General features: G+C 48.4%; 6 protein-coding genes across 6 annotated transcripts; 4 read left to right on the top strand and 2 right to left on the bottom strand.

The window, feature by feature from the left end:
• The first annotated feature begins 6736 nt into the window (after window positions 1-6736).
• On the top strand, window positions 6737-8731 carry GGS25DRAFT_509682 (uncharacterized protein). The gene is made up of 5 exons (XM_049262585.1): window positions 6737-7441; window positions 7533-7670; window positions 7748-7829; window positions 7897-8084; window positions 8150-8731. Exons 1-5 carry the CDS (start codon window positions 7261-7263, stop codon window positions 8356-8358), a joined length of 798 nt encoding a protein of 265 aa, XP_049112092.1. The 5' UTR covers window positions 6737-7260; the 3' UTR covers window positions 8359-8731.
• A 167-nt stretch (window positions 8732-8898) lies between these two features.
• Window positions 8899-11663, top strand: GGS25DRAFT_78134 (GPI transamidase component GAA1). Its single transcript, XM_049266012.1, has 4 exons — window positions 8899-9131; window positions 9195-9444; window positions 9502-10618; window positions 10745-11663. The coding sequence occupies exons 1-4, from the start codon at window positions 9116-9118 to the stop codon at window positions 11252-11254; spliced, it is 1893 nt and encodes a 630-aa protein (XP_049112091.1). The 5' UTR covers window positions 8899-9115; the 3' UTR covers window positions 11255-11663.
• Window positions 11664-11740: 77 nt separating this feature from the next.
• Window positions 11741-13626, bottom strand: GGS25DRAFT_509678 (uncharacterized protein). The gene is made up of 3 exons (XM_049262584.1): window positions 13488-13626; window positions 13049-13412; window positions 11741-12947 (listed from the first exon to the last, which is right to left on the bottom strand). The coding sequence occupies exons 2-3, from the start codon at window positions 13314-13316 to the stop codon at window positions 12073-12075; spliced, it is 1143 nt and encodes a 380-aa protein (XP_049112090.1). The 5' UTR covers window positions 13317-13412; window positions 13488-13626; the 3' UTR covers window positions 11741-12072.
• Window positions 13627-13881: 255 nt separating this feature from the next.
• GGS25DRAFT_516083 (putative N6-adenine methyltransferase-domain-containing protein) lies at window positions 13882-17075 on the top strand (the record flags this gene model as incomplete). Its single annotated transcript, XM_049263155.1, has 9 exons — window positions 13882-14035; window positions 14157-14219; window positions 14297-14784; window positions 14844-15179; window positions 15240-15310; window positions 15962-16154; window positions 16238-16354; window positions 16462-16669; window positions 16843-17075. The coding sequence occupies 9 exons, from the start codon at window positions 13882-13884 to the stop codon at window positions 17073-17075; spliced, it is 1863 nt and encodes a 620-aa protein (XP_049112089.1).
• Window positions 17076-17225: 150 nt separating this feature from the next.
• On the bottom strand, window positions 17226-19757 carry GGS25DRAFT_509670 (ubiquitin carboxyl-terminal hydrolase). Its single transcript, XM_049262583.1, has 7 exons — window positions 19434-19757; window positions 19129-19365; window positions 18950-19060; window positions 18045-18832; window positions 17788-17986; window positions 17699-17733; window positions 17226-17642 (listed from the first exon to the last, which is right to left on the bottom strand). Exons 1-7 carry the CDS (start codon window positions 19516-19518, stop codon window positions 17541-17543), a joined length of 1557 nt encoding a protein of 518 aa, XP_049112088.1. The 5' UTR covers window positions 19519-19757; the 3' UTR covers window positions 17226-17540.
• A 1199-nt stretch (window positions 19758-20956) lies between these two features.
• GGS25DRAFT_526049 (Metallo-hydrolase/oxidoreductase) lies at window positions 20957-21796 on the top strand (the record flags this gene model as incomplete). Its single annotated transcript, XM_049264909.1, has 1 exon — window positions 20957-21796. The coding sequence occupies one exon, from the start codon at window positions 20957-20959 to the stop codon at window positions 21794-21796; it is 840 nt and encodes a 279-aa protein (XP_049112087.1).
• Between the last annotated feature and the right edge of the window lie 750 nt (window positions 21797-22546).

Genomic DNA, 22546 nt, shown 5'->3' with positions numbered 1-22546 from the left:
CGTGACTGTTCCCCACAATTCCCACACTGGCTATCTTTTCTTTTCTCGTGCCCATTGCTTCCGTCCATCACTTCATTCCCATTTTCATCCCAATGTATCAACCTCTCTTAACCCATCCCTGTAATCGTAGTGTAAGGCAGTTAGTATCGACAAATGTCTTCAGTGCCTTGTTAGCCTTCGTTTTAGTCATAGCATCAGCCGGGTTGTCCTCTCCCTGGATCCATCGGATCTCCGCAATTTCCCGGCGTTCGTATGATTGTCGTAGTGACATGATGTCAATCATCAACCTTTTCTCTTTAGTAGTACCCAGTTTGACTAAGCATTCATACAGGGAGAAAGAGTCAGTACAAACCACGACTGGAACCGTCGGCGGGATGCCTCGTTGGTTCAAGATCATTGTAAGGGTTTCGCCAAGGGCAATTCCCATATCAACACCATGGATCATCGCGTATATCTCGCTGGCGAGGACACTTCTGGTAACTCTTCGACATTTTGTCGAGCTCCAGTGTATCAGGTTGCCCTTTACCTTGAAGAATTCGTCGTTCATCGCGTCGTCGTTATTCGTCAATTCGTTTCCGAGAGCGATTATGTAACCTATCTGCGAGCTTAAGTCTTTGTTGTTCGCGAAGGATCCGTCCACGAACAAGAACAGTTTGGCATCTGGGAGGTTAAGGGGAACGTATCGGAGTCCTCTGTCTAGGTTCTCGAGTTGCCATTGAAGTCTGTTGTTCAGTCGGGCAATCTCGTCCTTCCCAGGCTCCTTGTGTTGTGCTGCCTCGGACATATCACAAGTTGCTTCCGGTTGGCATATGGTGGCGATGTAGGCGCCACGGGCTCTCTGTCGGATATACTGCTGGGCAGCATCGTCAGCAGACTCTTCAACAAGGGTAATTTTCTTTCCCTGCTCTTTCTGACGCAAATACAGTGATCCGTCTGTATTTTTAGATAGAATACAACCATTGAAGATCAAGGGTTCTTCGTCGGTGAGGTAGGTCTTAGGCTTGGCCAAAAGCTTGGCTTTCTTCAGTTCTTCGTCTTCAAGGCGGTCGAACTGTTTGTCGGAGACACCGAGGGTGTCATCGGTTTGCATACCGACCAAACCAAAACGTTCGTCTGATTTCGTGACGAGTAAACAGGGGTCGTAGGTTGAGGTTTTCATATTGAGTCGTTCTCGATGGTGCTTGAAGTAAGTAGCCCACCAATGTGTTCCGGCTTCGGCAATCCCGTAAACCGGTTTGAGAATTACCATAATAGTACCCTCCGGGTATTTCGGAACAAGTTCGGTAGGTAGTCGTGCTAGAAGCTTGCGATTAAGGGGCGTGTTGGATTGTGTATATGCTTGCGTAACGTCACGCAGCCAGACAATCATGCCTTCTTGTAGCAGCGCAGGGGCAAGAGCTGCAATAACTCGTTGGCTCGCTCGCTGGATCGTTGGTGACTGGGTCAGTATCACTCGTTTTCCCACGTCACTGTGTCCTTGGACAACAAGTCTCGATTTCTCATATGGGTTGTCCGTTGCTTTGCCCTTGATTTCACGGACGATTCGTGAATTGAATATTCGGATGTTGCCGTGCTTGGCATGGTCGTATTTTTCAAATGAAAATACGCCTCGTCCGATCAAGCCTTCAATTTCTTGGGCATCGGAGGCTTCAAATGGTTGTCCCGGCGTGGTAATCTTGCCTTCGTTACGTAGCTGTATCGACAGCTGTCTATCGATGACTTCTTTCTGGGTCATATTGGCAGCATTCTCCTTTGGCTTGTTCTTGCTACCGCGGGGACGTCCTCGTCCTCTTTTGGGTACGCGTGGCTCCGGATCTCGTTCCGGTGCTTGCTCTGGAACGTATTCGTCTAGATCGTCTTCATCCTCCGGTTCACTTTCGGATTCGGATTCGATCGGGATGTGCGTAGTCTCATCGCGGTGATAGGGCTTCACGACAGTTGTCCTGAATTTGACGGGTCTGTCGTTGATCTGGACGGTGCACGTTTCGCCGTCTCGTGCTACCAACTTGTAGGGTCCCTTCCAGCCCTTGTTTTCCCGAAACACTCGAACTTCCGATTGCAGGGGGAGGTTGAGGGTGCTCAACGTATTTGGGCCGTTTCGCATACCGAGCGCCTCGCTCACCTGTCGTCGTGCCTTCAATTTTCGGACTTCCACCATGGCCTTCTTGATGGCGGCAGCTCGCTGGTGCAGTGATGGCATGGGTGGTGAGCTTTCGACCAATCGTGGATATGCCCCAAAGACGAGCAATGTCGGAACCAGACCATCGGGTCCTGCTGTGTCATTGACGGCTTTCACAGCCATCTGCAGAATGTAGGATGGTTCCATGCGGTGCTCTTTCATGTCTTCGGAAATAACTTCGTAGGCGCGTCTCAACGGTCCGTGGTATCGTTCCAGTTTGCCGATGGAGTTGTGTGCCTCCACAGGAACTTCCTCCACCGAAATGGCGAGGGCCTTTGCGTTCATTTTGAACTCATTTGCCGTGAAGTTCGTACCTGCATCAAATATCAGGTTGTCAGGTGGTCCTAAATAGGTGTCGATCCAAATCATTCTCAAGGTGTCCCAGGCTTGTCTTGCAGACATGTCTTTCAAGAACTTGGCGGCCTGGAATGAGGTTGCCTTGTCGACAGCGTGAAGTACCGGTCGACCACCAATGTACATGACGTCAATGTATATCGTGTGGTTGAAATCGATGTCATCCTTGACGGTAAATTTGAATCTTCCCGGTGCACTACCGTGCAGTTGACATTGGTGACAATATTTGGTGATTTTCTTGATGATTTCAGGGTCGACATCGTCATATCCGGCTTTTGTAAGGACATTGTGAAGGCGTTCGGTCGCCGGATGGCCGAATCGTCGGTGTATTTGGCGTAGTTCCTTCTCTGTTAAGTGGCAATAGGCGACAGAGCGTTCTCGTTCCACCAAGAACCATGGATGGCCCCATTTGCGGACAATAGGGTAATCCTTATTCTTATGGGTAAGCACGTTCTTCACATTGTTGAGGTATATCCCCAGCCGGTCCATATCGTTCAAGCAGAGCAAGAAGGGGGTGTTTGTGGGCATAATCTGGAACGGGATTGTTCCAAATGGTGTTGGGACTCGTGCTGTGCCCAGGTTCTGCTGTTCTGGGTTGTCCCCAAAGCGAACTGTATGTTGACCGGCAGTGGTGGTGTCGAGTCGGATACTCGGATGGGTTCGTTGCAGAGCTTTCAATTGGGGTTCACCGCCCGATGATATCCCGGCTGCTCCCGTATCGGGGAGTATGCCCTGAAAGGCGTTGGCATATCGGTCTTCCAAGTAGAACGCGGTCGGTACTTTGGAAGTCTCGTGAGGGGTTGCGGCCGTTGCCTTTTCCAGATCGTCGTTGTCGAACAAATCAATTCCAGTGAAAGCATGCATTGCTGCCTGGTTTGCAAGAATGTTGGCAATGTTTTCGCCATCAACAGCACCATATTGGGTCAGGTACTGTGTTGAGAAGGTCGGTTCTTGTTCACCATCGTCGTAAATATCATCTTGGTCTTCGTGGGTAGCATACCACGAGTCAAAGTCAGCTTGGTCTTGCTCTCCATCGTCGCTTGTGGCGACATCAATTCCCTCATAGTCCAAGAGGAAGGCAGCAAAATCCTCATTCGTATCTCCTTCTCCGACTTCTTGAACGTAGCGACGCCATTTGTTCTTCTTGGCTTTGCGTTCACTCATCGGATGCTTCGTTGACCAACAACCAAACTTGCCGCAGACAAAGCATCTCTTGTCTTTCTTGCCTTGTCGGTTATCATAGCGGCGTCCAGATTGGGCACTTCTGGGACGGTAGTTCCCTTGAGGCCTGTTGTTGTTGTTCCTGTATGTTCGATCGGTCCAATATTGATCGTCAGGTGCGAGGTACTGTGAGTTATGGGTACTGCAGCGGTGGGCAATTCCGGCTGCACTGCGCAGGTCAGAGCAAATGCTCTCGAATGTAGCAGATGGTTTCAGAACAACAATGCTGAAAGCTGGGTGGCCTTGGACGGCGCTGATCATGCCATCCTTCAGGCTGACATCTTCCATGTAGTCGATTGACAGTCCTTTCTGGAGACGTTGGACATGTTCAATCAGTATATCGAGGCAAGTAGGCAAATCCTTATCAGGATTCTCCTTCATCGTAGTATGGATCGTGGTCGTTCTCCACTCGTGCATGTACATTTGTTGATTTTCGGTAGTATGGAAGAAACTTTTGGTCTTGGCGACCATTTGCTCCCAAGTAAGTCCTTTCTGGGCAATCTGGTTATAGTAATATTGCAAGGCGCGGTCCTTTAGCATGGTTGAGTAGGCGGCAGCGTAACCCGAGGGTGAGACTCCGGCTTTGCCACACATATCCTTGAAGATCTTTATCTTTTCGTCAAGGATATCATACTTATCACCACCGAATTTGATTTTGTCGTTGTTGTACATCTTAACAAGGTCGGTAATCGCCCGCGAGTATTGTGGTTCGTACGACGGTCGTTGTTCATACGACGGTCTTTGTTCAAAAGGGGTTGCCGACTGGCTATTGCCTCGGTTCCCTTGGTTGTCCCATCCTTGGTCGTCCTGATTGTCTTGGGCTCGGTTGGCTGTTCCTGACCGGAAACTTGGGTTCATGTCTGGAGGGTCAGGGGGTCGTGAGTTGCGTTGTGGAATCGAAGGGCCTGCAGCTGGTTTCTGTCGAAAAGCAGTTGTATTACCAAATGAAGGGTAATCATCGTCATAACCGAAGAATCGGCCAGACACAGTGGGTCTCTGGCCTCGGCCTGGACCTGGACCTGGTCCCGGACCTGGAGCTGGAGCTGGAGCTGGAGCTGGATTTCGTCCAGCTTGGTTGCTTGGGGCAAACAGACCACCTGGTCTGTTCGAGCCAGCCCGTTTGTTCGCATCGGGGGTTGGAGTGGCAGCGGTCACCTCAACTTTTGGAGTGCCTTGGTTCGATCCCATGGGTCGTCGTTCATGGGTTTCCGAAACTTCACTCTGGTCGTCTCCTCCAAAAGATCGTTCTGAGTCGGTACCACTCATGTTCTTCGCATCTTGCTGCAGCTTCCTCCGGTAACTGGGGTTTTTCATGGAGACAAATGTTGTAGGGTACTTCGTACTTGCGTTCGCAGCCTCGTCTTCTGATAGTGCAGGAAATTCTTCTGCATTGGCAGCCCTCTCGAGTTTCTCGGCAAAAGCGCGACCGGGAGTTCGTATGCCGTGCTTAAAGAGATGGTCAGTCATCTTCGACTTCAGTGTTCGGTTTAGTCTGTCGAAATGTCTTGCTTCCCAACCGTCAAAGTCGACTCGGTATTTCTCCCAGAGGTCTTCATCACAGAGGTCATCGTCGTACATCAGGAATGTCTCCGCACAATATGTATCCAGCGCCAGGGCATCCAACTCGTCGATGCCTTCCAAGTCCACCTCCTTGCCGCTGTATTCGTCCTTGATATACGTATCCCATGTCGGGCGGCCATATTTTCGTTCGGGATCCGGCTCTGGAGTCGGGGTAGTAGCTAGTCCCTTTCCTTTCTTGGAAGGGCCCGCCATCTTGGCGGTTACTTATGCAAGTGCAAAATAATGAACGTATAGAGCTTGTTGTAATGAGTGGATATCGGGTGTGGTGATAGTAAGAAGTTGGGTGTGGATGTTGTGAAAGAGTGGATAGACGTTAGTGTAATTGGGTTTGTGTTTGTGGGTTTAGGTTTTTTGAGAAAAACTTTTTGCGGAAAAAAACTTTGTGGGTAGTGAAAAAAAAAGTGTGACCTGAGATAGTGGGTCCAAGCACAAAAAGTGCAGTCGCGGGTCAAAGAAAAATTTTTCAATAGTGCAGTCGCGGGTCAAAGAAAAATTTTTCAATAGTGCAGTCGCGCACTGGCGCGAGGTAACGCGGGGCTAGGGTCCACAAAATGGATAGCGCACAAATACTCAGCTGTCAAAATATGACGTAGTCGTCTTGAAGGTCTATTCCCAACTGTATTTTCCAAGCAGATCGGCCCGGATAGGTATCAGCTCGGGTAGGCTTTTCGGTTTGGGTAGGTTTTCGGCTTGGGTAGAGGAATCGGCCGAATTTTGTCGAAGCAAACGTCGTCTCGTAGCCCAGTGAAGGGATCGTCAGTCGGATCGTTTGTGTGAAGGGCTTTCTCGTGATGTTCTCGGGTACTGTTGGCACAGACGTACGCGGCGCCTCGAGTATTTACCGATAGATCTCGGTCTGGTCTCTTCGTGCGTGATGGACGCAAACCTGTGGACGCGGACACAATGCGGCGCCCCGAGGTTTTCAAGTTAGCACAAGATTCCCGTACTTGTAGTGGTTGTGAATTTCGAGGAGTTTCAGTCCAGAATTTCCAGATGGAATTTCTTATCCAGGAATTTCCAACCAAATCTAGAGTTGCGGGTCTCCGTCTCTTCTTATCCCAATACCATCGACGGTATTATTCGGTATGAATCTCCTTGCTGTCTGTGATTGACTTATCTTGTCAACCACTGATCAGTGTTGGAACAGATAAGGTGGTTCCGTGATCACGGTGGGTTGCAAATAAAAGGTCAGAATCATGAATGTAGTTGAAGTTGTTAAGTAGGATGGAAAGGATCGAAGATCCTTTCCCAATTGAAGTAAGCTACAAAGATGGGCACGGGCCATGTGGGTCACGTGACTGTTCCCCACAATTCCCACAATACCTGCCAACATAATAATTAAATATTTGCCTCGGGACTTCCGGGATTGGATTAAATGCAATCGATAAGGCATTGTATGTAGATCAGTTCACTGGGCTACCTTAGTACATACATAGTACGTACTTTACATAGCAGTTGCAATCGAGTTCCTTTCTAGCGTGTCATCTTCGTACCTTACTACATGTATGTATGTAAGGTATAATAATGTTCGGCTTATTTCAATAGACTCAACCCCTGTCAACATTATTAACCTCTTCTTACTGCCGCCTGTGTAACTATTGGTAGGACTGACACTTCAGCCGTCAAAGCACACCACTCAACTTTATTCCTCCAAGTCGCCTCCCATCACTCTTCTACGGTGATTCGGATTGGCAGCCAATAATCCATTATATATCTAAGCGAGACAGAAACATATACTGTCTGTGCTTTTGTCGATATATAACTACCTACCTAGGCTAGATATCTGCCTAACAACTTTGTTTTTTTTTATCAAAAAATACCTGATATACCCGTTGAGAAAAAACGACCAAGACCAAGCGACTAGTGGACACGATTCCCTCCCAACCTCACGACCTCAACCGGTCACCTCTAACTTTTACTGAGGAATGATGCCTACGGTCCAAGGGTTCAGTACGTTGCGGGCGCGCTCGTACGTGTTTCGGCTGCCGCTGTTCACTCGCGCCATGATAGTCGTTATGGTGGCATTTTGGCTCGGCGGGCTTCAGTCTGTATGGGATCTGCGGCAATGGGGCGCGCTCATTCCGGATGAAATTGGCCTCGCGACAAGTGAGTCTTAGTTTATTCGCAGCAATGCGCCCTCGTGGATCGTCTGTTATTGAGGTCCAACTTGTCACTGACTAATGCGATTCCTATGCAGTGTACCGGGTCAACACATTCCCGTTAATCCACCTCAACTTCTTCCACGCCTTGTTCAACATACTCTCCTTGACGCCCCTGCTAGAGAGGTTCGAGACCGAGTTCGGCACATTGACGTCACTCGCCCTGTTCTTCGGTCGTAAGTGTAATATCCAGCGGCAAATACTCCTGGCCGTGTCTAGTTGGATCGAACTCAAAGTTGACACTCTAGTATAGCCTTAACGACAATACCTGCTTTCGCATACATTTTCATAGAAAAGTTTATACTGAGAGGGAACACGGCGGTCATGGGAGCTAGGTACTTACATCACCCTTCGATATTATTGAAGACTCAATTTGGAGTGCTGACAGTTGGGGCGGGATAGTATCTGGGTGTTCCTCCTACTTGGAGTGGAAGCTATACGCACTTATAAAACGAACCCGTACCTTGTAATCGGAACACACCATGTCCCGACCTGGATAACACCTCTGGTGATGGTGTTGGTCGTCGAAGCGCTCATCCCCAACACCAGCTTTGTTGGTCATCTGTGTGGAGTGTGCACGGGCTACCTATGTAAGTCCACCTTCTGTTCAGCTTTTACGCGCTTGGTTCCTTGTCGCTCATGAGAAATTGTCTAGTCGGATTGGGATACCTCAAATTCCTGTCGCCACCGGAGAAGGTACTACGATGGATCGAAAGCCGTCTAAACCTACTAGGACGATTACCGCACTATGTCAGCGTGGACCAGAAGACGTACGGAAGATTTGGGGTGTTGCCGACGAATAACTCGACCAGCTCGACAACACCACTAGGGCTAATAGGCTCTTCACAGAGGTTAGGTCCGTAGTACGGTTTGCGCAGCGTGGCCATAGACAGAGCAGAAGATGAGAGAAGATCAAGGTGAAAGAATGCTACCTTGTATATAGCATGCGTTTAATCAGCATTCAGGCATTGCATGACACAGGAGTCTTGGAAGGGAAACAAACTTTGGTATATTCGTGTTATGAGGTCTGGAATACTTTGTGGGCCAAAATAGCATAGAAAAGGGGGTTTGTTTGACTTGTATCAATAGTAATCTCGAGCGCCTTGAACCCTTTTTACGATGCATCGTGTACCTATATGCATCTATACACTGTAGTATAACTGCAGCTTGTTAGAAAATAAGCATGTAAAGCATACAATGATATACATAGTTAATGGTTAATTAAGCTAATTAGGTCAATTAAGTCAATTAAGTCACTTAAGTCAATTAGACCATAAGGCTGATTACCTAACTTAAGTAGTAAAAAGCGCTAAATTAAAGGACCTAATGACCCAAAGAAGGACCCAAAGGAGGACCCCTGAAAGTTCGCGGTTAGACTTCGTGTTACTTTAACTCAATTCGTGCTGTATCTACACTAAGGTAGGTACCTACTTATGTACTACCTAGGTTACATATGTAGTAGTTACTAGGTATACCGCGATCTGCACACTTCAATTACTTTACAACATTTGAACTCTCAACTGAACACTTCAAGGTTCCCTTTAAACACACATCAAGTTGAGCTCGATGTAGTTATACCATTCATTCGTTTCGTATTTTAATTCAACAGACTTGAGCAGCTATGCCGCGTCTACTCTGTAAGTTCTCTTCGTTACGAATTTCTATAAAGCATTGGCTAATTTAGATATCCAAACTCCTAGCTGCGGCGCTCGTCCTGCGGCGCGATCCTCGACTACAGAAGCTCCCACCGTACTTGTCTCTTCTCTGCATTATTGTCGGCGTTGTTTGGCTATTAATGCTACCTCTCGATCAATACTCCCGCCGTACATATATTAGCGAGAATGCGCTCCTGCCCGGTCAGGTCCACACATATTTTGGCGGAAGCGATCAGAATGTCTTCCGCGCTTATAGGCATGAGATCGATGCGCTACAGAATAAGACGAATATCGAGTGGGTTGCTTGTCATTCTTTACAGGTACTGGGTGTGCAGGTCTGACAGGTTTATAGGGTGAACGACGAGCTCGAGAAGATCTTCAAGGGTGTCGGTCTTAAGGTTGGCCGCCAAAATTACACGTATCACTCTTCCGGCCACACATACGCCGGCGAAAACGTCTATGCGATCCTACAAGCTCCCCGCGGCGACGCTACCGAAGCTATTGTACTCATCGCCGCGTGGAAGAACGTTAAGGACGAATTCAACCGCAATGGTTTGGCTTTGGCTCTGGCCTTAACCCGGTACTTTAAGCGGTGGTCGCTGTGGTCCAAAGACATCATTCTCGTGGTCCCACACGATAGCCGGGCTGGCCCGCAGGCGTGGGTCGATGCCTACCACGATGCCCACGACCCATCTCAGGTAGCCCCGCTGCCCATCAAATCCGGTGCCTTGCAAGGCGCCCTCGCGCTCGACTACACGCAGGACAGCCGCTTCGACTCGGTACACATTGTCTACGACGGCGTCAACGGACAACTGCCCAACCTCGACCTGATCAACTCGGTCGTTAGCATCGCTAGCGGCCAGATGGGCATAGGGTCCGTGCTGCAGAACAAGCACCAACACTCCCAAAAGTACGACGACAACCTTGAGACCGTGCTCCGCGGCATGCTGTCCCAGGCTTTGGGACACGCTTCCGGTCCACATAGCGCGTTCATCCCGTATCACGTCGACGCAATCACCCTGCAGCCTGTGGGCAATACCTGGCACGACGAGATGCAGTTGGGACGGCTGGTGGAAGGCCTGTTCCGAAGTTTAAATAACTTACTCGAGAAGCTGCATCAGAGCTTCTTCTTCTATTTGCTGATCCACAAGCACCGATTTGTGAGCATCGGCACGTATCTGCCGAGTGCGATGCTGATCGCGGCCAATTTCACCATCATGGCGATCTCTCTATGGGTTAAGAGCGGATATAGAAAGGTTGACCCTGCTGCTGAGGGCACGGAGGCTGAGCTTAAGAAAGCGGATGGAGAGGTAAAGGGGGCTGCTCAGGGAGGGGAGGCGGCGAAAGAGGTGGTGAGACCAGCCTCGGTGGCTGTTGAGCGAGATGTACTTCTTCCCCTGTGCTTTGTGGCGGGTGCTCAGTTCTTAGGCGTTGTGCCCCTTTTCGTGTTCAATACGGCGCCGTCTGGTGTAAGTTTTCTCTCCTTCTCTTTACCCCTTCACATCATGGTGTTATTCTACTCTTATCTCATATGCCCACCTTATATTCCCCCCTTTTTTTCGATACAGCTCTAAACTAACGTACCACCAATATAGCTACTCACCCCAATCTTCGCCATCTTCACCCTTCTCAACGCGGCTCTCCCGCACCTCGTCTCTTACCTCCTAACCAACACCGGCAACGCAAGCGGGATTTTCAAGTCCCCCACGGCCCAGCAGTACAACCTCATCAAATCCTTCTCCCTCCTTCTGCTCGGCATGTTCCTCTCCACCCTCGCCACCCTCAACTTCTCCCTCTCCTTCCTCATCGGCCTCCTCTCCTCCCCCTTAACCTTCTCCCAGCCCTGGTCCGCCACCGTCGCCAGGTACGCCCACTCGGGACTCCTGCACGTGCTGAGTCCGCCCGTCGTGGTGCTCGCGGGCTGTCTGCTCGCGGGCGTCGGGGTCGAGACCGTGCTCGCGGAGGCCGCGTTCGGCTGGAGCGTCTGGGGCCTGTATACCCCGCTCATCGTGTGGTGCGTCTGGTGGCCTGCGTGGTTTGTCGGCCAGGTCATTGTGCTGGGACGGCCGGTTAGCGATGGGGAAGGGAAGGAGAAGAAGGCGTGAATTTTTTGGTTTTAGTCTTATTTTTTTTTAGTTCCTTTTCATCCGATGTTTCTGGCATGGCTTGGTTCTCTGGGAATGGGGAGAGATGGGAATTAGGAAGGGAGCGGGTGTACTAGCATCCAGTATGTGTATGTGTCTTGCCTCATGCATTACTCATATTATTTAGTCAGGTAGGTGGGTAAATACTTGCCTAGGTACCTACATATGACACGATAGAGCGATAGAGCAGCGAGGTTTTGTCCTTGCTTCGATCACGATAGCACCTAGATAGGAGAGAACGAAACTCGGAAGAAAATTACCCAACTACCTAAGGTTAGGTGCCTACCTACTGTACTCGTGCGCACTCGCTTCCAACCTTCAAGGTAAAGCATTCAGGTACCTACCTCAACTCAAGTAAGGAAGAAAAAGGGGGAACCTATTCATATCACTTGGAACAGCTCTACAAAGCCTTTAGTTCGCGTGTACAAACATATCACGATACCATCAGTTACATACTACGACTATAATTTGCACTAGCCACTAAGCACCTAAGCACCTAAGCACCGCGGTGATAGCAGTAATACTAATAATGTTTTTGTCTTCTTGCCTCCAAGGACGTGTGTCTATTAGTATGGACTATCATACAAGGCTATTTGTTGGCCTCTCATCTGTCTCTCCATTTTTGCCTCTCGGAGAGAGAGGCAAGGGGGCAAGGGATGTGGACACTTCCTTGTCGAAGTTTCTGCCTGTGGCGTATATTCATGCATGCAATTCGACAACACTTTTCCACTTAGAAAAGTGTTCAAATGAGTATTGCAAATGGACAGACACACTTAAGCTCAAGGAGCCCAGATATCCTGCCCCGTAGCCTCAATCCAGTTGCCCAGCTTATTCACATTCTCGCCCCATTCGCCGAGACGCTGGCTCATGCTAGCGATCTGCGTCATGTCGAGAATACGGGGCTGGACCCATGTGAAATTGACAAGCTCATCCACCTCGTCGATCGTACCTCTTACCAGTCCCAGACTTAAAGCCTTCATGACCAAGTGTTCGATCTCATCCTTGCGCACTTTGGTATCAGCAGAAATAGTGTTGAAACTCATGGCGCGCTGGTGCGGTGGCCGACGAAATACACTTTCTGTCAGTGCCGCTAGGTAGATCTTCTGTCGGATATCCTCGACGTGTTCCTTCAGTAATGGGTTCGTCGAAATGTGGCCCGAGAGCATATCGTAAGCGGCTAGGTCGCCCCGGTTAAAGGCTAGAAGCAGCTCCTGTAACCAGGCGACATCACCAGTCAGGGCAGCGAGAATAGGGTGCTGTAGTAGCTCGCCAAAGTTGTAGATGGAGTCGGAAACGAGGGCGGCGATACCCAGGTCGTAAGCCCGGGCCTTGCGCTCGTCGGGGGATAGAGAGGACAACTCAATGCAGGCGAGGTAGAGGAGGGCATTTCGATAGTACGAAGCGAAGTCGGCCTTGGCCTGATAGTAGTCGGCGTTTACCTGGTAGAAGGCAGCGTGCACCTTGGTCTCGACACTGTCAAAGGAGTCCAAGATTGACTCGGCCTTATCGAGATCTACACGTGCAGCCTCAAGGTTGTGCAGGTCGAGCTCGACACGGGAGACGGCGACAGTAGCGTATACGAATGCATCTTGGGAGTTTTCGTTATCGACTTTCTTGGCGAGGTCAAGGAGGAAGTCAAGACGTTCTTGGTCATCTGTTATGCCATGTGTTAGTATCGCATCGTATATAAGATACTCCTTGCAGAGTATCCAACAGAGTATCCAACAGGCTACAGAGAGTGAGTGAGTGAATTACCTTTACATTGGGTAGCAGCCTTGAGTCCAAGGTCGACAAGCTTCAGTTGGTTGATCTTGTCAGCAAACTTTAATATGAAGACCTTGTAGAACTTGAGTCGCTGAGGTTCGCTCTTGGGATTGGCGAAGAATTCGATTAAAGCGTCAGTAAGCTGATGCCACAGCTTGCGCTCCCAATAGTTCTCGAACTGAATAATGAGGTATTGAAGTTCGTCCGGGGTCTCGTCCCGCTGGTCGGCGAGGAAGTCGGCGATAGTGTCGACGTTCATGATATTGTTTATGACTTCTGTGCTCTGGTAAATTTTGTTTCCTTCCGTTCGGATATGATTTTGGTCAGTAAGTGAGGTGTTGTTTGTTTCTTTTGTCTGTTGGATGTTCAAGGTGAGTAAAGTTGAGTTGAGCTGAGTAAAGTTGAAGTGGATACTACTAGTAGTACCTACAAGAGGAAGAAGTACTAGGTAACTACCCTAGGTATGTAAATGTGGATGAAGCTCAAGAAGCTACAATCAATACGCGGCTGGTGTGCAGCCTGTCCAGGAAGCTGCGCTGAGTAGGGTACGTAGGTACTTTCTTAGTTCCATGTTCCATTGTACTACATACCTAGTAGTTACATGTAACTTATGTAAGTTAGTGTAATCGATAATTCCTTGTGGCTTGCCTTTCTTTCGTCAAATAACCAACTTGAATATTGTGGCTTGACTTCTTCGGAGCTCAACTTTCAAGGTCCCAAATCCCACCAAAGTACCGAACAGCGAACAGCGAACAGCGAACAGTCAAAGCTTCAACATTCCCAAAGCTGTATCGTAATTGGAAAGGCCGCCTCTTTAAGTAAAGATGGCTTCCTTTCCCACCGCAGTGCGGTCCAGTCCAAGACTAGCATTCAATATTATCCAAGCCCGTCGCATATCCGACCTCACCATCACCCGTACCGGCAAACCCATCCTCCGTGTACAGGGTGGAAGGTCAGTCATTGCGATGATCCTCTTGTGTCAATTGACAATTGATATAGTGATAATTGCTAATCCGTATTAACTGTTAGATCATCTCTCGGAGGTATATTGTGACCAACCACTACAGACGCTTTTAAATCCTGATCGTTTACTATATAGGCCACACTGCGACAGTATTTGGCGCAACCGGACAACTTGGAAGATATATCGTGAATCGGCTAGGTACGAACGAAGGACCATACAATTTGCCATAACCTAGGCGCATACGATGTACGTTCCAAACTAATGATACGTCGTAGCACGCCAAGGATGTTCGGTCGTCATTCCTTACCGAGAAGAGATGGCGAAGCGCCATCTCAAAGTTGCTGGCGATCTGGGTCGTGTCAGTTTTATCGAGTACGACCTACGCAACACCGAATCGATCGAGGCCAGCGTCAGACACTCCGATGTGGTATATAACCTCATTGGTCGGAATTATCCTACTAAGAACTTCACTTTGGAAGATGTTCACGTGGAGGGCACTGAGCGCATTGTCGAGGCTGTCGCCAAGTACGATGTCGACCGTTATATCCACGTCTCTTCCTATAATGCCGACCCCAACTCACCCTCCGACTTCTTCGCCACCAAAGGGCGAGGAGAGCAGGTTGCGAGAAGCATCTTTCCAGAAACCACCATCGTTCGCCCGGCCCCTATTTTCGGGTTCGAGGATAGACTCCTCATTCGGTTAGCTGGCATCACCAACATATTTACGTCAAACAATATGGAGGAGAGATACTGGCCTGTTCACGTGCGTATCCATGAAAGATACAAGTTGGAATAGTAGGGATCTGACCGATGTGAATATAGTCCATTGATCTTGGCCAAGCGCTAGAAACCATGCTATACGACGATACGACAGCCGGACAAACGTATGAGCTTTACGGGCCTACGAACTACTCGACAGCCGAGATTTCCCAAATGGTAGAGAATGAAATTCACAAGAAGCGAAGGCATATCAACTTGCCCAAGGCGATACTGAGGCCGGCGGCCAAACTACTCAACCAAGTACTCTGGTGGCCAGTACTCTCGGCAGAAGATGTAGACAAGGAATTCATTGACCAGACGATCGACAAGAAGGCCAAGACATTTGCTGATTTAGATATCACGCCTGGTGAAATAAGCAACTTTACGTACCACTACCTAGTAAGCATTACCCCCCTCTCTTGATTCAGTGGTGTATGTGTATGGCTAACAGCCCAACAGCAAGGGTTCCGAAGTTCTGCGACGTACGATCTCCCGCCGGCAACGGAGAAGGAGAAGAGGGAAGATAGAAAGTATTTGCATGTGGCAGATGATCAATAGAGGAAACTTGAGCCTGAGTATTTTAGTTTTTTCCTCTTTTTTTTCTGTAATTCTCACACAAGCAGAAGCAGAAATGGAAAGTCATTGCATTGTAAATAATATACAAAGACCTACGTAGTTGTCCTTGATACAAAAGTCACGTAGTAACTATATGAATATTTTTGACATGAACATATTCTACCATATTATGTTGTTGTATTGTTGTATTGTTATCATGTGATGATGTTCTGGTGTTGAGAGCCATTTTCTCTGCTCTTAACTCGGGATGAATTGTGTACTTGTACTATCTTGAATTTGTACTTGCTACTAGTAGTGATTTTGCCTTGTAAAAAACTCAATTATTCTTATTCTTTATTATAAGCCGAGCCAAACAAGAATCCAAAAACTTCAAATTTCCATCTAAGGGGGTTTTTACATAGTATAATCGGTATAATCGGTATATTCAGTGCATATATATCCAAATTGAAACAACTCAAGTTGTCGATATGACCGATAGCGACGACGAACCAATGTAAGAAACACCTCAAGGCTACATGCCATATGCACACACGCACACACACACTCTCCCCTCATCTCACCATGTCGAAAGATAAATAAAAAGCCAGTACTAATGTTTCATTTAGAACTCTCTCATCCCACGCCCTCGCGGCGCTGCAGGAGTTCTACGGCGAGCGTGATGCGCACGCCGACAAGTTCGAGAAGCTGAAGACGGCCGCGGAGAAGCAGCATGACGATGCAGCTGCTACTGCTGGCGCACCAACACAGCCCCTTTCTATGGATGCCTTTACTGAGGATTGGAATGAGTCTCAGTTTTGGGTGTGTGATGCGTCTTTTTACTTCTCTCCCTGCCTCTCAGTCTCTATGTAGGCCGAGACTGACTTGAAGTGTACTTAATACAGTATTCGGACGAAACGGCTACGCTACTGGCTACACAGCTGCTCGATGGCGTTGGGGAGGATGAGACTATTGCGGTGGTGTCCGCGCCAAGTGTCTTTGTCGCTCTGAAGAATCTGTTGGTAAGTACTATATTTCTCTCAACGTTGCTTCTGAGCCTAAACCCCCCCTCCCCCCTTGATATCAAAAGGCATACTGTACAAGTAACACCCACTCACCGTCTTCACAGAACACACCCTCCGACACCAGCGCCCCCGTCCCCAAACCAAAGCCAAAGCAAGTCTACCTTCTCGAGCACGATCAGCGGTTCGCCGTCTTCCCCGAGTTCGTCTTCTACGACTTCCAACAACCTACCAAGCTCCCCGCGCAGCTGAAAGGCGCCGTGGATCGCATCATCTGTGACCCCCCTTTCCTTAGCGAGGATTGCCAGACCAAAGGTTTGTATTTCCTTTTTCTTCTTTTTACTTACTTTTCTCGTTGTTTCTTCCCTCCTGCTCCCCCCCCCCCCCCCCCCCCCTCACATCCCCTTATACATATACTTCAGGTCCCTACCTCCCTATCCTCCCAACCAACCCAACTAACAAGACTTCTTCTTCACCCACACCAAAAGCCGCCCTAACCGTCCGCTGGCTCTCCCGCGCCACAAAGACAGCAACCCCACGCCTCATAGTCTGCACAGGTGAGCGCATGGCCAGCCTCATCACGAAGCTGTACCGGTTCTTCGGCCTGCGCACCACAACGTACGAGCCGCGGCACGCGCGCGGGCTTAGCAACGAGTTCTACTGCTACGCCAACTACGAGCGGGATGGCCTGTGGCAGTTCCGAGACGACGGGGGATCCTAATAAGGAAGGGTGAGGGTCTTTGTGGATGAGGCGGCGTAGATAGATAGATAGATGGATACCTAGGTAGATATATCTCTACATCTATGCAGTTTACCTCTTTAGATCTCATCATTATTAGTGATTTACTTAAAATATCTAGTCAGGATTAGATGGGGCCGGCTCAATAACGCCCCTTATTCATATAGAATCAGAACTAGCAATATCATCACAAAAGGTTGGAAACTGGAGTTCATCGTTAGGATTGCTCGTTTAATGCGTCTTTCTCTGTCTCTTTCTTCTCTCTTTCGTTCTGTGTGTATGTATGTGCATGTGTGTTTTTCTCTATTCAACACAATGTACACGTAGTAAGCAACGCAACGCGTAAAAACATCTCATAACCCCCCTAAACCATGTAAATGCTTTCAAAAACGCCCAGGTCCGATCCCGCCTCTCCATGGAAACCCAAGTGGGTTCCAACATTATCCTTTACGCCAGTGATCGGATGATGTAGAATAGTAAGTAAGCCTGGCTTCCGAGGACATCCGACTTCTTGGCCAGTTCGACACGGTGGTCGTTGAATGAAAACCACTACAATCCACGTTAGCTTGACAGTCATCCAAGGATACATGATAGGCGTAACTTACTTGTTCTCCCACTCGTGAATACGTCACGTAGTGACCTGACTTGGTTAGTTTCATAGAACTCTACAAGATTCAAGAGTAGGAGTACTTACCTGTGTCAATTTCTCCAACATGTTCAACGACACTTAGTAAATCGTACGTGCATGATCGGCTCAGTTCCTGACTGTCCCGTGCGTCTGCCGTCCTACCACGGGTAGTATAGGGAAGCATGTTTAGTTGCAGTGGAAATTGTACTTTGGTACTAATCTTGGAGGCAACGCGATCTCGACTTCCTTGCTTGAACTCAAATCTCTAAATATATTGATTAGCATTCGTGTACTGACAAGCTGGCCTAATAGGGGGCACCTACCTTAAGCTGTATGGACAGAACGTTGGGCAGGAGTTTTATGCTATGATCACGTCGAGCCTGTTGTGAAGAATTGCAGTTCCTACAGCGATATTCACACTTGTCGAATTTGATGTACTCCTCGTCAAGACACTCTTGCAGGGTCAACGATGCGGTCTTAGCAGCTTTCTTGCCCTTCTTCTGCGATAGGTTCTCCAAGCCTAAGCTCAGATCCAGAAACGATTCCACCGCATTTGTGACTCCGCCACAATGCTGACATGTCGTCTGACTCTGAAGCTTTCCGTAGAAAGTCTGGTGGATGATGCAGTTGCAGCTGTGTTCGCTGCCTGTCTCGGGTTTCTTACCGTCGCCGTTCCTCTCATGTAGCTCCTCGGCGAGAAACTGGAAGAATTCATGAGCATCTTGCTCTTTGGTTGTGACTAGATTCTCGAAAGCTTTCTTCTCCGAGATCCAGAACCCAGATAGAATATTCGCCGCCGTGTAACCGTTAGTATTCTCAAGGGCATAAAAATCCTGGAACATATCGTCCATCGCGCAGCTGAGACAGGCAGGTATTTGACAATCACTGCTCTGGTGTCCATCGCTGAGGTAGAAATTTCTAAGTAGGGGGTTGTGAAGAAAGCTCTGTAGGACGACATTCTGGTAGCACGTGGCGCCAGCGTTGTAAATACCCCGAAGCCCATCCGCCCTACATGAGGCGATGGTGGTATTGGTGGATATATATCTAGGATCATCCTTCAGGGGATCTTTCACCGAGTCCGAGAACATTTCCTCGTGCTTTCTCTTACGGCCTAGGTACGTTAGCCCGGTTGCTCAGTCAAAGCATCGTTTGCAAAACAACTTGGCCCCAACACTCTACAGCAGAAAGGTTGCCATGAGTGATGAGACGAAGAGGGGCGTAGACATACTTGAAAATGATCCAGTACCTATCTTTCTTACTCTCAGTTCCTCTAAGGTTGGGTCCCATACGAAGTCTTGACAGAATTGGCAGAATAGTGCGCCACTTCGCGAATCCACATCTACAGTATGTCAGTAAAGACACTAGAGACTAGGGACAAATACTTGGTAGGACTGGAGCAATACTTACAGAATCGGTGGCTCTTCTTGTTTCCATGCTTCGAGCGCTCTTCTTCAGGAACAATGGTAGAGCACTGAAGGCAGAGGTAGTTGGAAGTCAGAGAGGTAACAATCTGGCCATCCGGGCCCTTGCAAGTCTGGGGGACCAGGGGCGTGTTATCAAAGATGACACGCAGAAGCATCTTGTAGTATTGTATAGAACTATTCATAACATCCGGGCTATTGGACAAAAGTAGCTGGACGTGCTCTGAGGAAGATGTTAGCATGCGATCAAGCAAGATCACTCAGCCCCTCTCTTGGGATTATAATACTGACCACAACCGAATAGAGGTGTTCCTGGGGTGGGAGACTTGATCTTGACATTCTTAGGCGATGCCGGGGTAGTAGGTCGCGCAGCCATGATTCCCACCGCAATTGTAATGTAGTATAAACTATGTATGGAATGACGGCTACGGTAGGAAGTGTAGGAAGTGTAGGAAGTGTAAGAAGGAAGATGATTCGGGCGCGGGGTGTGGATTGGAAGTTCTGGTGGTGGCGGCCGGTACGAAGATAGATTGTGTGGATGTTAGACGGTAGACGATGGACGGTGGACAGTGGACAGTGGACAATTGAGAGTGGACGATGGACGATGGACGATGGACGATGGACGAAAGGCAGGTGGGCTTGTAATCACGATGACAGTATTTGGTCTGGTTCAAGTTCTGGGACAGCTCTCTGCCGTGATTGGAATGGGTGTAAAGAGTGAAGACACATGAATTTATTGGCTACTGAATAAGTAGGCTGGTAGATTGGTAGGTAGGTAGGTAAGTTCGACTAGAGAAGGACGAGTAAGGCTCCGGTGTAGGTCGGTAAAGGTAATGCTAAAGTAAGGTAGACCAAGGTAGACCAAGGTAGCAAAATAACGAGCGATTACACCGAGCCGGCGTGCTATTGTAAGCTCCTAATTAAAGATGAATGCGATCTCGTCGCCAAATTTCTTGTCTTGCTTCACTTTTTTGCACCTTTAGTGTTAGTCTTCTACTACTAGTATAAGTCAAGTAAGGCAAGTGTTGGCCAAAGGTTTTGGCTTACAAGAATTTTGAGATATTAGTTAGACAGGTTGTTGAACTCTATGAAGCGTAAATAACTGCTCGTGTGTAGTCTTGGTATTGTCTTTCAACAAATCGCAGGAAAGATTACCGGATTACGGATTATGGATCACAGATGAACAATTGAAGCTTGCGCTGCGAGATGCTTGCGATTCCTTATCAGCACCTGATCCACCTAATTAAGCTACCTTTAATAGCTTTAATTCTTCTTATCCGACACACTAGTAGCAAAAAAGATCCAGGGGTTCGTTGGCACCTATTTACTTCAAGTTAAATACATTGAACCATGAAAAGTACTTTTAGACTAGTACCTACTAAATAACTACCTAACCTAGTAGTATGAAATAACTATGCCGACCACCGACCGAATGAACTCTCGCGATAGCACCTACATCATGATACATACATAACTACGGTATGTACATGGTAATAACATTTTAACATTTAAACTCAGCTGACCAAGACACCTCGGTATTTCAATGTGCATGCATCATACAAACCTGAACCCAATTACTAGTAATTTACGATATGGCACAATCCAGCCTCATTATATCCTCATCAACTAACACTATACTAAGTAGTCAGATCAGCCACAAACATGATAATACACTTTAATTATATTCCCTCCACCTAGATACTAACAGCAATAGCGTGTTCGATAGCTCAGGCCTCTAAATATTATATATTCATCATACTCATTACCTCCAGTAGTGGTAGTATATGCAAGCTTTCCGAAAAAGTGCTTTCACCATGGCCGTCCAGCTTGCGCATCTACCCGAGGTCGAACGGCTAAGTCCTGCTTGCATTCGTATTCTCGGCGGCAATCCAAGCAAATTCACACTCCAGGGCACCAACACGTACCTGGTTGGGACCGGGTCAGCTAGGTTATTAATTGATACTGGCGAGGGGAAGCCTTCGTGGATTGCCGCCCTAAAACGGACTCTCGAGGAAGAAAAAGCCACGGTCCAAAGTGCTTTGATCACGCACTGGCATCATGACCACACCAGCGGGATTAGCCAGCTCCTAGAGCATTCGCCACAAACGGATATCTACAAATGTGAGCCAACCCAAGGCCAGCTGAGTATCTCAGAAGGTCAGAAATTCCAGGTGGAGGGGGCTACTTTGACCGCCGTACACACCCCAGGTCACACTACTGACCACATGGCCTTCATCCTACAAGAGGAAGGCGTGCTGTTCACGGGCGACAACGTCTTGGGTCATGGCACAGCCGTGTTTGAAGACCTAGGCGCCTATCTGCGCAGTCTAGCCAAGATGGAAACCTTAGTCTCGGGCCGCGCTTATCCAGGGCACGGTCCGGTGCTGCCACAAGCGAGCGCCACGATCGCCGAGTATATAAGTCACAGGCAAGAGAGAGAGAAGCAAGTCCTACAAACTCTCGGATCTGAAAAGGACGATAGCCTGTGGACGGCTATGGAGCTGGTGAAGATCATATATCGCGGCGTTCCCGAGAGTCTACACATCCCCGCGGCAAGTGGCGTGGTTCAGATACTCCGAAAGCTCCAGGACGAAGACAAGGTCGTACAAGAGGGTGAGGATAGATGGCGCCTCAAAGATCGATCAAGCTTATAAGGAGAGCATTAAGTATGCAGGAGTGAAGCATGATGGGAAGGTCTCGCACAAAAACAGATTGGATTGGATCAATGACAGCCAGAGATGATGATGACTTTACATGAATTAAACGCTTTGAATGATGGACGTTGAGTCTGATCTGCAAGCTACGATCACCACGTAAGCCATAGTGGGACAGACGGATCTTAGGCAACTCAATGCTTTCGCCCTACGTGACTCGGCCCTCCGCATACATATATTTAGTTTAGGAGAGATATCGCCTCAATCTAGCATTTAGGGGTCACGGATCCAGGATGGAGATCATTACGGGGTAGTACCAGCATGTTGGGAGCCGCACAGCCTTAATATGGCACGCAGGGAGACGGACGTACATACATAGCAACCTATGTACGTCAATAGCCCCCCTTAGATCTTAGATAGGGCCCCTTTTTAGATTTATCAGGTAGATTTTGTGAGACGCGGGGATGCAAGGAGGCCTTTATTGAACTACATACATTGCAACCTCGACCATGGGTTTTCACTCGGCTGTAAGCTCTAGGAGCCGTGGAGACTACCCGGATCTTCGGAAGCTCGGGGCCAAGAAAAGAAGTCCGATATTTGTAAGCAGGTAAAGGGAAGGGTAGTTACGGGTTACATACACAGAGCTGAAAACGGTTTCTCTGGCAAGGCTTCAAGAAGGATTCATTTCTTTATTTAGATATACTCACGTTAGGTCGTCTCTATACTAGCTAACAGCTGTCTGCTGATGCT

Source organism: Hypoxylon fragiforme (assembly GCF_022984875.1).
Source record: "Hypoxylon fragiforme strain CBS 206.31 chromosome Unknown GGS25scaffold_10, whole genome shotgun sequence".
Classification (NCBI taxonomy): domain Eukaryota; kingdom Fungi; phylum Ascomycota; class Sordariomycetes; order Xylariales; family Hypoxylaceae; genus Hypoxylon; species Hypoxylon fragiforme.
Note: the sequence above shows the minus strand (reverse complement) of the source record. Positions and strands in the feature narration are given on the sequence as shown.